The sequence below is a fragment of the Fukomys damarensis genome, unplaced genomic scaffold (assembly GCF_012274545.1).
Source record: "Fukomys damarensis isolate Sample0158 unplaced genomic scaffold, DMR_v1.0_HiC HiC_scaffold_13, whole genome shotgun sequence".
NCBI lineage: Eukaryota > Metazoa > Chordata > Mammalia > Rodentia > Bathyergidae > Fukomys > Fukomys damarensis.
In genome coordinates, this window is record NW_022900925.1 from 24,377,176 (window position 1) to 24,390,869 (window position 13,694).

General features: G+C 41.4%; 1 protein-coding gene and 1 pseudogene across 3 annotated transcripts in view; both read right to left on the reverse strand.

Moving 5' to 3' along the window:
- Positions 1 to 693: 693 nt before the first annotated feature.
- LOC104864081 lies at positions 694 to 1,436 on the reverse strand (annotated as a pseudogene).
- A 3,829-nt stretch (positions 1,437 to 5,265) lies between these two features.
- The window catches only part of Usp32 (ubiquitin specific peptidase 32), a 128,568-nt gene continuing 120,139 nt past the window's right edge, over positions 5,266 to 13,694 (reverse strand). For all 3 annotated transcript variants that reach the window (XM_010626764.3, XM_010626765.3, XM_010626763.3), the window contains 5 exons: positions 12,500 to 12,691; positions 10,405 to 10,693; positions 8,347 to 8,777; positions 7,674 to 7,766; positions 5,266 to 6,987 (listed from right to left, as the gene is read on the reverse strand). In XM_010626764.3, coding sequence (XP_010625066.1) covers positions 6,814 to 6,987; positions 7,674 to 7,766; positions 8,347 to 8,777; positions 10,405 to 10,693; positions 12,500 to 12,691 — 1,179 coding nt within the window. In that variant the 3' untranslated portion in view covers positions 5,266 to 6,813. The remainder of the gene's footprint in view (positions 6,988 to 7,673; positions 7,767 to 8,346; positions 8,778 to 10,404; positions 10,694 to 12,499; positions 12,692 to 13,694) is intronic.

Here is a 13,694-nt window from a genome sequence, read left to right on the forward strand (position 1 = left end):
TAACAACCTTTGGAAATACAGTGGTACCCTCCCCCGGCACAAGGAATCTGAGGCTCTAAGGAACTTGTTTTAGTTCACAGTTTTTGTAACAGCAGAGCTGGAATCCGATCCATTTAAAGGTTCAAGACCATAACCCGTATAATTGAGGGCATGAACTGGTGGTGCTATGGTTTAAATATGAAGTATCCTCCAAAGACTCAATGGATTGAAAGCTGGATCTCAAACAGTGGGGCCTAAGAGGAGGCACTTCAAGGGACTGACCCACAGATGAGTTCGTATCTGAATGGGCCTATCAGGAGTTGGGGGCCTCACCGAAAGAAGGAAGAGAAAGAAGGAAACAATGAAAGAAAGAGAGAGAAATAGAAAGTGAAAGAAAGAAAAGAAAAGAAAGAAAGAAAGACCACAGTAAAAAATGAATTGAAGCCCAGTTGGAGGAAGTGGTCCCAGGGGCATTCCTTTGAAAGGTGTATTTTCTTTGGCTTTGTGAAAGATTTATTACATGTCTTTTTGTTTGTTTTGAGACAGAGTCTCACTATGTAGTTCAGGCTGGTCTTGAACTCACCGTGTAGCCCAGGCTGGCCTCAAATTTGCAGAGATCCTCCTGCCTCAGCCTCCCAAATGCTGGGATTTCAGGCATCTGCCACCACACTGGGCTAAGATTTATTAAATTTCTTTATGCAGCAGCCTTCATTTTCAGATACAGCTGCCAAGGAGACCATGTTGTGCTTTAGGGACCGGCTGGGGCACGGCAGGTGGCTCTGGCTTCCCATCTTTCTGTTCTGAGATGGTGGTGGTGGGCAGGATCTCACCTTTGGGTTTCAATGCTCGCATGGTGAGGCAGAGGCTTCTTGGGCCAATCTTACCATTTGGATTCCAGGGCAGCGTGATCTTTACTTTGATGTCCTGTTGGAGCAGCACATGGTGCAAGGCGGTGTCAATGTAGTAAACGGGGACCCCACTGTGTCATCAGGGCATCCACAAACTTCATGGATTTAGCCCTCCATCCTTGGAGTTTCTACAACTTCACAGCCCTCAGCTTCTCTCTTGAGCATGAACCGCAGCACATGGTAGCAGGCCCTCTGCATAGCAAGCCCTCGTAGGCGCTTGTAACGCAGAGATTCTGCCTGGGCAATGACACACTGACCTCTTGTGGCCCTCTTTTCAGCTCTACACTGTCCTCAGGAAGCCAAACCTCTTCAGAACTCCAGCAGTCAATGCTCAGATCCTTGACCCTCTAAGAATGTGCCGTGTCCCAGGGGCTAAGATAATAATTTCCATCCTGGTTGGTGCTCCAGACGTCAGCTCCAGAGTAGCCATCTTCAGCCAGCTCCTGAGTTAGAAACTTCTTCAGTTCAGCTTTGAAGATGCCACTGGTGACAAACTTGGTCTTCTTGGAAATCTGCACCGCCATCCTGCCGCCCAAAGGTTTATCTTGTTTCCAGCTCTTCTTCTCTGGCTCACTCCCTTTCTCTCTGCTCCCTGGCCACCATGAGGTGAGCAGCTTTCCCTCACCATGTTTCTGCCTTGGAGCTAGATAACAAGGGACTAAAACTCTCAAAACCATGAGCTGAAGTAAATCTTTACTCTTGTCAGGTATTTTGTCCCAGCACCAGAAAACGAGTAACAGGTGGCTTGTACCTGGCTTTGAGCTATGTTGTCCAGGCTGGTCTTGAATTCCTGGGCTCAAATGATCCTCTAGCCTCAGCCCTTGAATGCTGGGACTACAGATGTGTGCCACCACTTGCAACTGTTTTTTATTTGGACAGCGTAATGTTTAAAATTCTTAATTACCAGGGCTGGGAATGTGGCTTGGTAGTAGATCAAGTGCTTAGCATGCACAAGGCCCTGGGTACAAGTCCAAGCACCTCTTTCCCCCTTGCAAATTAAGGACTAATGTTTCTAAATTGGATTATCTTGCTGGGCGTGGTGGTGCATGCCTGTAATCCCAGCACTCAAGAGGCTGAGGCAGGAGGATCGCTGTGAGTTCCAGACCAGCCTCGGCTACATAGTGAGTTCCAGGTCAATCTCAACTACATAGTGAGACCCTGTCTCAAAAAAAACAAACAAAAAATTTTTTTTTGGATTATCTCGTATTGGATAGAACTTCTCTTAGGTAAGATAATTTTGGTTACTACTGGGGCTCTTACTGTTTCTTGGGCAACAATCAGATGGAACTTCAGATGACTAGAGCTTAATACTTAATACCTTCTCTACTGCTCCCCATTTTCACTTGTGGTCAGCTCTGTTCTACACTTTATTCCCAACCTGGTACCTACAGGTCTGAGTTTGTTTCCTGCACTGTGTGTGTGTATGTTTGGTGGTACCAGGGGTGAATGCAGAACCTTGCCATTGAGCTACATCCCTAGCCTTACTTTTTATATTTTTGGAACAGGGTCTTTCTCAGTTGCTAAATTGCAAAGGCTGGGCTCAAACATGTAGTCCACTAGCCTCAGCCTCCCAGGATGCAGGGATTACAGGCCTGCACCACCACGCGTAGCTTTTTCTGCACCCTTATCTGCTCTTTGGCCTTCCACTGATCAAGTTTAGCGATCCTAAAGTTAGTCTTTATGTTGTTCTACCTTGTAGAGGTCTCTGACCATAGACATGTGCATTTCTGACTGCAATCTCAGTATTAAGGAACCTACTAGGACATCACTAAAGAAAATTGGGATTCCTGCTCCCCAAGTTACACATTTTGGCTCATCCAGGAAAATTCTATATTCCACCTTTAAAATAGCTGGAAAAAACATGGCCAATTCCTTTGCTTGTTCCAATTCAATGGTGTCTCAATGTAGGGAAGAAGTCACAGCAGGCAATGCCACCAAGTGGTGGAGAAACTGAACATGGCATGGCAGGGCTCAGCAGAGGTAGGGAGGCTTTCTCGACTTACATGGCCATCCGGGGACGCAGGCTCATCTCCACTAGCTGCTCCTTCCAAGGCCTTTTTTTTTTTTTGGATACCGGGTATCAAAAAGGCTGTCTTTTAAAAAGCTGTAATCTCAGAACTCAGGAGGCTGACAGAGGTAGATCATCACAAGTGCAAGGCCAGCCTGGGCTACACCGTGAGTTCAAGGGCCTGCTTGGACTACATAACGAGACCTATCTCAAAAGCAAAAACAAAAAACCCGCAAACGACAAAACAAAGGTAAAGACTGATACTTGGCGTGCGGGGAGATGAAAAAAGACGTTATGTACTGGTGCCAACTCCCCACAATGAATATAATCACTATGTATGGCAAACATTATTTTATTTATTCAGGTATTAATAAAAAAAAATTTACAACAGCAAAAAAGACTGGTACTATAAGAGTATAGAAAGTACTTAATGGGCTCATTTTCTGAATCTGACACTATGCTGAGTCAACACCTTTTTTTCACACTTAGTACTGGGGATTGAACCCAGGGCTTTCACCCAAAACTTCATCCCCAGCCTCTTTAAATTTTTAATTTGGGGACAAGGTCTCCCTAAGTTGCTCAGGCTGGGCTAAAACCTTTCTGCCTCAGCCTCCCAGAATGCTGAGATTAGTTATGCACCACCACACCTGGCTATATCCATTTATTTATTTATTTATTTAGGTACCAGGAATCGAACTTGGATCCTTCAACTTGAATACCCGGCCAGGCCACCATGCCCGGGCAAGGCTACATTTATTTTTAACCCATTTATGCTGGGATGAAATTTTTTTGAACTTTTACATGAAATTCATATATATTACCTAGAAAAATTCAAGGAACAAGAATTTGAAAACATTTCAGTTTCATTGTAATGGGCATTCACATATGGGTCACTAGGCATTGAAGGGTTAATGTGTACTTCCAGTTTTGAGTATGAGCACAGATCTATTAAATTTTAGTGTAATACAAAAAAATTTTTTGTTTAGTATTAGTATAGGAAGTAAATAAAAACCACGCCATGGGGGCAGGATTTTACATTCCCTGAGCACTTGGCAAAACTCCGCTAGGCATTTATGCATTTATTCTGCTTGTTTGATACTGGAGATAGAACCCAGGGTCTTTGCACTGAGCTACATTCCCAGTCCTTTTTAAAATTAGAGAGGGGGTCTTGCTAAGTTGCTAAATTGCCTAGGCTAAGCTTGAACCTGTGATCCTCCTGCCTTAGTCCTCCTACCCCCATACTGGGGTTATAGGTGTGTGCCACCATGCCTAGCTTTTTACTTTGTTTTTTTGGTACCAGGGATCGAACTCTGGTCCTTGTGCTTGCAAGGCAGGTGGCAGAACCACTGAGCTAAATCCCTGGCCGTAGCTTCTTTTACTTTTGAAGCCCGAGTGTTAGGTATTCCAATTTTACAGGAAAGAAAAGCACTATCGGGTGAAGGAGAGATTAAATCTTCATCTGTTCTCCAACTGCAAACTGCTTCCATGGAGTTCCTCGCTGGAGATAATCTGGGACATGCCTAGTTTCTCAGTGCCCCTCTAGAAACTAAAGGCCACTTCAAGGAACTAGGGTTAGGGTTCCTCTTCACCGTATTTCCTAATCAGCTAGAAAGCTTCCATGGTACGTCCCACATCAGTTCTCAGTTCATCACTGGCTCTCTACCCTTCTTCCCCACTTCAATGCCTGCTGAGTAATTTTCTAGAAGGGATGTAAGGTGCGTTTATGATACACCCGGTCACTGTAAGTGATCTGCTCTACCTCAGCAGTGAACGTGGATGGAGTATTCACTCTGTGGGGCAACAGGTATTATTCTAGCAGCAGAATTAAACTCATCACAGGCTGAAGAAGTTGACGTTTTGTTTACTTGTATGAGGAAAACCAGCACACGGGCATCCACAGTATTTAATTGGTTTGGATAATAGTTACAGATAACAGGTACACTCCATATACAATTACCAATACTTTTTTATACAGCTCATATTTCAGTACATCGACACTATTTTATTTACACTCTATTTATATACATTAACATCTTTCTAAAGTCAGTGCATTGTCAACAAGTTTTATACAGAAATTTACAAGGTATTGTAGTTAATAGTTAATTTAATAAATTTTCTGTAGTTTATGAATTAAAAAAATTAATTACAACCAATATAACAAACATAGATCAAACAATATTAGTAGATTGTGCTACCTGCTTAAATAAAATATCTGTAAGGAAATTATTTAAAATTTTCCACTTTTTCATTGGTTTGTCCAGGTGGGAAAGGATAGTGAAAAACTTGAAAACTATAAAGTATGCATTTTGTCTGATTTTATTACATTATACCAATGGGGCCACTACTTTGCACTTGCAATTATATTCTTCTAAAAAGAACTTTGACTTCAGTGGCCATTTAAGACAACCTTTTGAAATGCTCTGAGAAGAACTAGGTAATTACTGGCTTCAGATATCAGATCACAAATGTTTAATTACATTGGTATTTACTACCTATGGGGAAAGGAAGGGTAACAAAATCTGACAATAGATGAGAATCAATTTCCAGGGTCTAAATGATTTTTTTAAAAGACCAAAAATAAAGATGAGACATTTCCTTTGACTATGTATTAAAAAACTGAGAAAAAATGCTGTCTGAAATAAATAACATTTATACTTTTGTTCCAGTTGAATAGTCTAAAGAAAAAAATGAGCAAAGAAACATAACTTTTGATGACTAGTGCAAAAGAAAAAGAAAAAAAAAAAAAAAAAGGAGGGCACATGCAAACAAAACATTTACTTCCTAAACCTACCAATTTTATTAAAAAAGTTTTATGACTATAAATGTCTGGGATGTGTTTGTTTTTAAATTTAGTATGATGAGGGTACATATTCCAATCAAGTTAATCTGTAGCCCTTAGAGCCATTAAAATACAAGGAAGTTTGTTTGCACGTATTCTCTCTCTTTTTTAAAGTGCAAAACAAAGCAACAAAGAAAAGAGAAAGACAACCACTAATGTGAAACACCATCTAGCTTTGATTCCACTTACCTCCCTAGAGGCTCTTTGTGCAACACATGCATGGGAAGATGGTGCAAATATTGGCAACTTCCCTGCCACACTCAGCAGTGTATGTATGGGGGATACATTTCTGAGGATACTTGAAGTTTCCTAAAAGCAAAGACGCCCCTATCAGGAGGCCATTTTGGCTGGATTTCCCAGGATGCTTGTTCTTTCTACTGGGCCTCTCAACTAAGACCCTGGGTAGAAGGCACATAGTTTTTAAGATTCTTCTGTTCAGATTGGACCACTACATGCCTCTGCCACCAAAGAAGGTTGTGTCTCAAACACAAACACAACAAAAACAAAACACAAGGCAGACAAACAAGAGTAGGACAATTTAAAAAATAAACTAAAAAATCTGTGTCCATGCCCTAAGAATCATTTGCACACCTTCATGATCTTGCTTTCTCCATCTTGTCAATATAATGGAATAAAACACCAGGAAAAAGGAGGTAGCATATCATGTCGTCCCCAGACAACACTACAATTTCTTGTGTTTTACTTTGACTCCAAGGGAATCTTTAGTATTTTATTATGATTACCGGTAAACTCTATACTCACTACGAGTTTGTTCACATCTGGACAAGCACAATCTAATTCTTACTTGGTCCCATGTGGCTAGTGCCAGACCCTTTTGTTTACAGGCTAACGGTGGGATCTGCCTACAAGTTCTCTGAGAACCTGCGAGAGACTTCAAAACAAGGTTATCACTACTTTTAATGTTAGCTCTATTTTAATTAGGATTTTTATTTTGTGCTTCAGGGTCACAGGATAAAACTACAGTTAGCCTGCCTTTCAGCAATGTTTTTGCCAAATGTCAGCTACAAGGGGTCACACCTCCCTTACCACCAGCCTATCTAGCAGCCAGAGTGACAGTTTCACTGGAGCACACAGTACTTTTTGTAATCAGACTCAAAGTCTTCGTCCATGCTGCTTGTGTCTGCCATCTTTTTGCCATCGATCTTTGGCAAAAACTGTGCATAGTCTATCCCCTGCTGCTCATAGAAAAGAATGTAGGCAGAGTCGGTGTCAATTTCATCAGGGTGAAGTTCCTGAAGGGGAAAGAAAAGCCTTTAATAAAAAACCATCACCATGTTCTCTCATAATCCTTGTCAGGGTGAGACCAATTTTCCCTAGTGACTAAACCTGACTGCTTCCATTCAACATTTTGGCTAATACCTGTGCCCAAATGAACCCCATTATTTCCAATGTTTCTTTTGGGGAAAATATTTTAAACAAAGACAATGGAAAAGAAAAATTCCATTAAAAATTTTTTTTGTTTTTTGGTACCGTGGATTGAACTCAGGACCTTGTGCTTGTGAGGCAGACATGGTGCCACTGAGCTAAATCTCCGGTTCTCCATCAAGTTTTAATAGTTCAGGTTTGGGGCTTGGAATCTAGCTCAGTTGTGCAGAACTTGCCTAGTTGGATGAGGCCCTGGATTTAATTCAGCATCACAAAACACCCCCCAAATCCAACCAAAAAGAAACAAAACAAAAAACCCTCCAACTTTTCCCAGAACCCAAAAGGTTCACTAATATGGTCTTTTCCCTCACTATTCATGTTTTCATTCTCTACTCTACATATCACCTTTGTTTCCTTAATACTGACACCATCTAAATACTGATCCTAACTGATGTATTTACTTCCCATTCAGGAAAAAGACTATTATTTCACCAAATGTTTCCCAGATTTGTTGCCATTCTGTTTCTTTCATTCAAAGATTGAGAATATTTACCTTACAGCTGCTGTCATTGTAACAGTACCACTTGCAGTTGGGGTTTTTGGCATAAGTGACGTAATGGCCCCCACCCAGAATTCCTGAATGGCACTAAAGAGAGAAGAGAGTGGAGGTATTCAGTAGTAAACAATACTATGGTCAAGATATAGCACTAGCGTCTGAGCAAGAGAATGCTGAACACTTGGATGGGTAAGAAAAAATGTTTTGGAACAATCTAAAATTTTCCAAAAACAAAATTCAAATGTCTTAGATCCAAATCTTGTGTGAATAAACCATTTTATAGTTGTTATTATTTTTTAGAAGGAAAAATTCCTTAGAAACACACAATATCGACTAGTTTGTTTTGTCTTGGGGGTTCATGCACTTGCTCTGTAGTTCAGGCTGGCCTTAAACTCACTATGTAGCCCAGGCTGGCCTTGACCCCACAGCATTCCTCCTGCCTCAGTCTCCCAAGTGCTGGGATTACAGGTCAGCAATGATTAATTTGAACTTCGGACACCACTTATACTAATTACCATCTTCCCTGTCACATTGTGAGCTTCAGACTCTATCTGAAAGGCCAAGATTTCATTAAGTAATAAGTAGGACCTAAAAAACTGCTTGAAGGTGAATGAATGAAGACATGTGAATAAACCACTGAAAAGTAGACTATTGTTTGAAAACCACTTACTGAAATTGCATACAGATTATAAATAGGTTTACTACGATGAGTGTCTTCTCTTTGGTCATCAGTGCTGTCTTCTTCACTGTGGTTTCTAAGCTGACCATTGCTGTGGCCACTGCCACATGCTTCATGCTCATAAAGGATCAATCCATTGGCCAAAGTGACCTCGTTGTCCTGGGGGGTGATGAGCTCAGGTTGGCTGCCTCCCAGCAAGTGCCCTCGGCTCAGGGTATCAGCTAGTTCATAGATTTGCCCTGCCCCATTCTCTCTGCTGGCATCCAAATTCTCCTTACTACTTGACAATTTATTTTTGCTGCCAATTTGAGGCAGCCGGAGCCTCCCTTTGCTCCTGCCCAAAGTCCGGGGGCTGCTATTAGGACTGCTATTTTTGCTGGAGGGACAGCTGGCTCCACTTTTTCTTGATGAAGAAGGCGAACCTATGAAAGAGAAAAGAAAGATTTATAAGTCTGAAGTTCAAATGCCACAAGTTAAGTCAGATACCAAATGCTAACTTTGAGGCCAATTTCACAAATATACACAAAGGTAAAATAGGGGTGTCCTAAATGGTTACTCTTTAGTTCCTATTATAAAGCCATTAAGTTGGACAGCAAATATCCTGAAACTGCAGAATATATTGCAGGGAATTAGAAAAATAGCAGAAGGGTGATTTATGTCACATTCACGCAAAACAATGTAATTAACAAACTAGGCAGTTACATAAATACACACTTCTCTCCATCATAAAACTAGGTTAAAAATATGGCCACCATTTATAAAGAACTTACTATTAGTAGTTACGGTACTAGGAATGAAGTATTATTATCTCTACCTCACACAAAATCCCACACAATGAATCTAGTTCACTTTTTAAAAAGACTGTGTCTATATTAAACACGTACAGACCTAAACCATACGGAACAACTATTTGTATAGCATTTACATTGTACTAGGTATTATAATCTAGAGCTGATTTAAAGTATACAGGGAGAATGTGCACAGGTAATAGGTAAATATGACGCCATTTTATGTTAGGGAGTTGAGCATCTGTGAATTTTGGTACTGGTGGGAGATCCTGGAACCAGATCCCCATGGATATCAATGGATGACTGTGTGTAACAGTGAAGACTTCCAAACATACCCTTTTGACAGATAAGGTTCAACCTGTAACATCAACATTTTAACAAGGCATGTACAGTATTTCCACTCAGCATTTTTATTTTTAAACATTGTATTGTATGTGTCCTAGATCCTGATTTTTTTTTTGGTACCGGGACTGAACCTGGGACCTTGCACTTGCTAGGCAGGCATGGCACCACTGAGCTAAATCCCTGACCCTAGATCTTTTTTTTCTTCATTGAGTTTATTGGTCCATTTTAGGTATACAGTATAGTTACATTCATCATTGGGATCTTGTACCTTTACATGACAGGTCTTGGTTCTCATTTTTTCCCCTTGACCCTGCCCTCCCTTCACCTCTCCTCCCTCCCCCTTTACAAACACTTCATTTCCATTTCTTCATTTTCTCGTATTTTCTTTTCCCCCTAGATCTTGATTTTTTAAAAAATAAAATAACTCAGGCTGGGTTTTAGCTCAGTGGCATTGCGCCTGCCTTGCAAGCACAAGGTCCTAAATTAAATCCCTGGTACCAAAATAAATAAACAAACAAATAATAAATAAATAGAATAACCCAGACACCAAGGGATGACTACTATTTTACTATTTTCATGAAAATAGTTTTAATCCTCCCTCTTGGAAGGGCCTCAGGGAACCCTACAGCTCCTAGACTACACTTGGAGACCCTCTGCTGTAAGAGGAAAAGGGTGACAACTACCACTCATGTTTAGTATGTATGGTATCAGGCATTATGTAAAGTGTGTCTCTCTTGATATTTCAAATCCTGACACTGTGGACTTGGTGTTACCTCCCATCTCATAGATGAGAAACTAGATTAAGTAAGGGAGGTTGTATCTTTTACTAAAAATCACATAGCTCAATAGAGAGAGTCTTGATTCCAATCAGCTCCCTCCCATGCCGAGCTGCCCCCCAGCAGCCCACCCTCCTCACCTTTTGGGCTCCCGGTGATGTTTGCACTCAGAGTAGATGGGCTCTTACTCAGGAGCACATCCTCGTCCCCTGTGGAGCTCTGGGCATCCACTTTCTTCACTTCTCCTGCAGGAACCCTTGGCTCAGAGAGGTCGTCCCCCTGGGGTGTGAGTGGTTTATGCTGGCAGAGAGCTGGGTCTTGTGGTACCAAAAAAGCACTAGGGTCAAAACTTTCACGAGGAAATTTAACAATTTTCTGTGATTTTATCCATCGACCATTTACAAACTGAAATCTTTTAAGGTGAATAATCTGGAGAAGAAAATGTAGGAAGCATCAGCATTATAAAGGGTTCTGAAGATAGGACCCTGCCTGCCAAAGTGTAACACATACATATATTCAAGAATATACAACATATACACTCTTCAATATTCTTGAAGACCTCAAAACTATTATTGTTTTCCTGTGATACTGGGAACTGAACCAAGGGCCTTGAGACAGGGTTTTGGTAAGTTGCTAAATTGCCCAGGGTGGTCTCAAACTTGTGGTTCTCCTGTCTCAGCCTCCCAGAGTGCTAGGATTATAGGTGTGGATCATGCCAGTTCAAAATTATTCTTATTTCATGATATATTTTATGAGATGTTTATATGAGTATGTACAATGGTCTAAATTCATGAAAAAAAAATTTTTTTTTTTACCAGAGATCGAACCCAGGACTTTGAGCTTGTGAGGCAGGCAGCAGCATCATTGAGCTAAATCCCTACTGCAACTGTGTTTTTTTTTTTTGAGACAGGGTCTTGCTTTGTAGTCCAGGCTGGCCTCGAACTCATGGTGATCCTCCTGCCTCAGCCTCCCAAGCGCTGGAATTGTAGGCATGCGCCACTACACCCAGCTTAAATTCACCAAGCTGGACATGTGAAATCTCTGCATTTAATTGCATATTAATAACATCTTGTTTAAAAAGTTTCCCCTTCACCATATACTGCTTTCAAAAGTTGACTATTGTCCTCTTCTTCCCTTCCCCTAGTTCCTATTCCTGGAGATAGCTAAATCAATGCTACAAATTTCTGTGCACCCTTCCCCGAGAAGCTATTCCAGTTTTAGGAAAGAAAAGCCTAATTCAGGTTCACAGAGTAGTAAGTTAAAGGCATAAATAATAAAAAAAAAAAAAATACAATGTCTCACTAAAATATTCCAGTATCTCTGCATGTGTAGCTCAGTGGTAGAGTGCTTGCCTAGCATGTGAAAGGCCATGGGTTCAGTCTCCAGCACCACAGAAAATAAACAAACAAAAAACTAGTCCTTTACAGTTAGTTGCATTTGCTGATGATGGTCCTTCCACCCATAAGGAAAATACTTTTTTAATTTGTTATGTCAAACTCTGCTGATGGGCAACAGGAAAGTCTCTTGTCCCATGAAGGAGAAGGAAGAATTGAATCAAAGACTTAAGTCGGTGCACCCAAGTGCGCGTGCACGCATTTGACTCAGCAGCTGTCACACCATGTGACCAAGCTCATTGGGCACTGAGTGCTCCCGGCTTGGCCCTGTTGTCTTGGCTAAAGCTTCAACCCTCCACAGAGCCAGAATCGCTTTCACCCTCTTCTGAAGGTGCAATTCACTAGGTTATGCCCCCATCATACTTCTCATCCTATGCTAAACTACAGTTACTGGCCTACATTACTTCTTTGTTTCTCCACCTGGGCTGCAAGCTCTTCAGAACAGAAACTACCAGATATTTTTAGAATAATTCACCTATGTGTTCAATAAAAAAGCTTTTGCATAGGGTTGGGGATGTAGTTCAGTGCACGGGGCACTGGATTTGACTCCTAGGACTGCTAACAACAACAACAACAACCAAAACCTTGCACAAAAGTGTTTTAAACAATGGTACAGGAAGGATCTTAGTCTCAGAAATAACAAAAACTGTTTATGAAACTGGGTGTGGTGGCACACGCCTGTAATCCTGGCACTCAGGAAGCTAAGGCAGGAGGATCACAATCTGAGGTCAGCTGGGCTACATAGCTGATACCCTGATTCACGCTTCCCTCCAAAAAAACTGCCCCTGCTCACAGCTTCTTTCCTTTATACTAGATTTTCAGACACGAGGCTATACCATACCAAGATAGGAGGAAGTCTCCAGAGATCCAGCTTCTTGGTGGCCAAGCAGTGAGTCTTACACTTTGAACAGTAGTACATTTCATTTTCCCCTAGTTCTTCCTCACTGGTGAAAGCATGGAGACAGCTGTCCAGGTTGATAGGCTCAGCCTGTGCCTGTCGACTCTGCTCCACACTGTCGTGTTCATCTACAACCTACAGACAGAGGCAACAGAATATGGGTTGTGGGGAAATGTTTAAAATGGTCACCTAGATATGCATCACCCTCTCAGTCACTCGCACTTATCTCACTTTAGATGGGGAAGAGGAAAATGTAACCCAAGCTGAAGTATTTACACCCGTACAGCGGCAGGCATTCACTCACAATGTATAACCTAAATTATTTAAGCAAGTATGCATCACATATTCACCCACAAATGTCACATCAATAACATCCTGGATAAAACTTCTATTTATATGACTATAGTTTTCCTAGATAAATTTGAGTACTTCAAAATAACAATAACAAAAACAAACAAAGAACTGCCTGTTTGTTTCACAATCGTGGAGTCCTTACAGTTTACACGTGACCGAGGCCTCGAGCCAGGAGGGCTAAGAATAAACCACTTATTTTTTGAGCAGAAAGACAGCATCTTTAGTATGCTGTAGGCTTTCAGGAGGCTGAGAGAAATATCACCGAAACACAGACGCCAGGTCTGGATGAAGAAAGAAGCACTGAGCTGAGACCCTTTTGTCTGTAGTACGTCTGAGAAGGTGGAAGAAACAGAGCATCAGAACTCTGAAGGGTACATGAGATTTTGCACAAGGATATTTTTCTCCCAGATTGTGGACTACAAGTACAGTGATCACTGCCTCTCCTATATATGTCCATCACTTCTCTTAGAGCCCTTCCCTACCATAGGTGAACTGGTGCTCTTTGCCTGAGACAGCTTCCTACATATCTCCATTATTGAAATCCATGATGGAAAAACTGCAGTTTGGATCACAAACTGGCACAACTTTAGCTGTTTTGACCTCCATTTGTTTTTTTTGAGGAACCGGGGATCAAACTCAGGACCTTGTATTTTGGAGGCAGGCGTAGTTTTAGCCATTTTGTTTAGAACAGGTTTGTAGGGCCAGGAATTTAGCTCAATGTTTCCACCGTCTGTCTTGCAAGTGCAGGGACCCCAGTTCGATCCCCAGTACCAAAAAAAAAAAA